This window comes from Triticum dicoccoides, chromosome 6B, assembly GCF_002162155.2.
Source record: "Triticum dicoccoides isolate Atlit2015 ecotype Zavitan chromosome 6B, WEW_v2.0, whole genome shotgun sequence".
NCBI lineage: Eukaryota > Viridiplantae > Streptophyta > Magnoliopsida > Poales > Poaceae > Triticum > Triticum dicoccoides.
This window is the reverse complement of record NC_041391.1, coordinates 484,126,748-484,129,026: the sequence shown is the minus strand read 5'-3', so window position 1 is coordinate 484,129,026 and position 2,279 is coordinate 484,126,748. Positions and strand designations below refer to the sequence as shown.

The 2,279-nt window shown below is 51.1% G+C and overlaps 1 protein-coding gene across 1 annotated transcript; it reads left to right on the top strand.

The window, feature by feature from the left end:
• The first annotated feature begins 807 nt into the window (after nt 1–807).
• Nucleotides 808–2,060, top strand: LOC119326254 (probable pectinesterase/pectinesterase inhibitor 32). The gene is made up of 2 exons (XM_037599941.1): nt 808–1,160; nt 1,244–2,060. The coding sequence occupies exons 1-2, from the start codon at nt 899–901 to the stop codon at nt 1,939–1,941; spliced, it is 960 nt and encodes a 319-aa protein (XP_037455838.1). The 5' UTR covers nt 808–898; the 3' UTR covers nt 1,942–2,060.
• The last annotated feature ends 219 nt before the right edge of the window (nt 2,061–2,279 follow it).

The window sequence follows — 2,279 nt, the reverse complement described above, 5'->3', positions numbered from 1 at the left end:
ACCACTGTGCGCCAGCCCACGTCGCCCGTACCGCCCGCGATCCTTGAGCCTGCTCACAACACTGACCCTGTTCCACCGCCGACCATGCATGCAGTCAATGACGACGATAACCACGCGCGGACTCGCACAAACTTTCTCCCCTCCTCGCAGGAAAACGGCAATGGAACCCCGCACCGGCCCCGCAAGGTTTGCTTCGGGCAACAGGGCTCCAATGGCTTTGGATTGATCACGCAATCTCCTATAATGTAGTACTACACCGGAGCTGTCGATTGGCATTTCAATTACGTAGGACGTACGTGATGGCAAGAAAAGGCTTGGCGGTGCAAAACTTCCATTTTAGTTCCCCGGTACAGCTCCTATTATTGCAGGGCGGCTTTTGGTTTACGTTGGAATCTCCTACTCAGGAGCGGTGGGTTGGCAATCAACTACGTAGGTTGATAGCAAGAAAAGGCCTAGCGGTGCAAATCTTCCAATTTTCGATGGTCGGCTCTCCTATAAATGCAGGGCGGCTTTGGGTTGACGGTGGAATCGCCTATAATGTACACGGGAGCTGTGGATTGGGTCAATTACGTAGGTACTCCCTCCGTAAACTAATATAAAAGCGTTTAGATTGCTAAAATAGTGTTCTAAACGCTCTTATATTAGTTTACAGAGGGAGTAGATAGCAAGAGAAAGCTTGGCGGTGCAAGCATTCCATTTTAGTTCTGATACGGCTGCTATAAACGCAGGGGATCTTTTGCTTGACGGTGCCATCTCCTATAAAGTATGTAGTACACGGTGCTGTGGGTTGCAGTCCAATCAAAAAGTTAGCGGGAGTCTTCTCGATCAGCGTGTGTTCTTGAGCGGTACGTAGTTTGGATTTGCTCAGGCCCTCCTCCAATTTCTTCCTCCGTTCCAGATGGGTTCCACCGTAGACGTCGTTGTGGCCCTTGATGGTAGTGGCAACTACCGCAGCATTAGCGCCGCCGTCGCTGCCGCGCCACGCAAGAGCATAGTTAGGCACGTAGTCCACATAAAGGCTGGAGTTTACAATGAATACGTGTCTATAGGCAGCGATGTCTGGAACATCACGCTCGTCGGAGATGGGATGGACCGAACCATTATCTCCGGCAACCGAAGCCGAGGCGGTGGCGTCAAAACGGTGGACAGCGGCACCGTCAGTAAGTACATGCATGCATTGCAATCGTCCATGCATGCACTAGTTACGTATGCGTATGGTATTTAATGTTTGATTGATTTGCAGGCGTTGATGGCCGGGGCTTCGTAGCCCGCGACCTAAGCATTGAAAATACAGCAGGGGCTATCAATCATCAGGCTGTCGCGCTGAGATCCTCCTCCGACAACTGTGCCGTGTACCGCTGCGCCATCACGGGCTATCAAGATAGCCTCTACGCGAAGGAAGGAAAGCAATTTTACAGGGAGTGCCGCATCTCGGGCACAGTCGATTTCGTCTTCGGCGACGCGGCGGCCATCTTCCAGAAGTGCTCCATCATCGCGCGCAAGCCGCTTAAGGGCCAGGCGAACGTCCTCACCGCGCAGGGACGTGAACGAGCCGACGGTCCGACGGGGTTTGCGTTCCTCTTCTGTGAAGTACTAGTTGCCAACGACGAGCTCCTTCATGCTGACTTCGCTGTCGAAACATTCCTTGGCCGGCCGTGGCAGCCTTACTCCCGGGTGGTCTTCCTCAAGTGTAGTCTCCAGGGATTCATCAATCCAAAGTGGTGGCTCCAATGGGAGGGCCACACCGACGTCGACAAAATGTTCTACGGCGAGTACAGCAACTCCGGGCCGGGCGCCGACGTGACAGGCCGGGTCAACTGGCCCGGGTTTCACCTCTTGCAAGATGCCGAAGCTGCCAACTTCAGTGTGGAGAAGTTCATTCAGGGCGATGTTTGGCTACCGGCCACTGGAGTGGAGTTCACCCCTGGACTTGGCCAGTGATCCTTGCATCATATCATCCCTCATTCCTTGCATAAATAATTAAATACTTCAGTTAATGTACAGTTCCGTGTGGCACAAACAAGAACCCTTCAGTTAATGTACAGTTTAGTTATATTTTATGTGTGTGTGTGTGTGTGTGTGTGTGTGTGTGTGTGTGTGTGTGTGTGGGGAGCTGAGATTCATTAGCTCTCAACTGTACAAAAACTCTTTAAACAATTACTTTCATATATTTAACAAGGAGTCATTTAATTAGCCCTTTGTTTTCAGTGTTTTCCCTTGGAACAAATTTGGTTAAACGAGCTTGAATGACGTGATTTGGCCATGCTACTAAATATGTT

Excerpts from the sequence above, each read along its gene's own strand:
- LOC119326254 (XM_037599941.1), top strand. The coding sequence starts at position 899 with ATGGGTTCCACCGTAGACGTCGTTGTGGCCCTTGATGGTAGTGGCAAC. Across the intron at positions 1,161-1,243 it reads GGTGGACAGCGGCACCGTCA|GCGTTGATGGCCGGGGCTTC; the intron begins GTAAGTACATGC and ends ATTGATTTGCAG.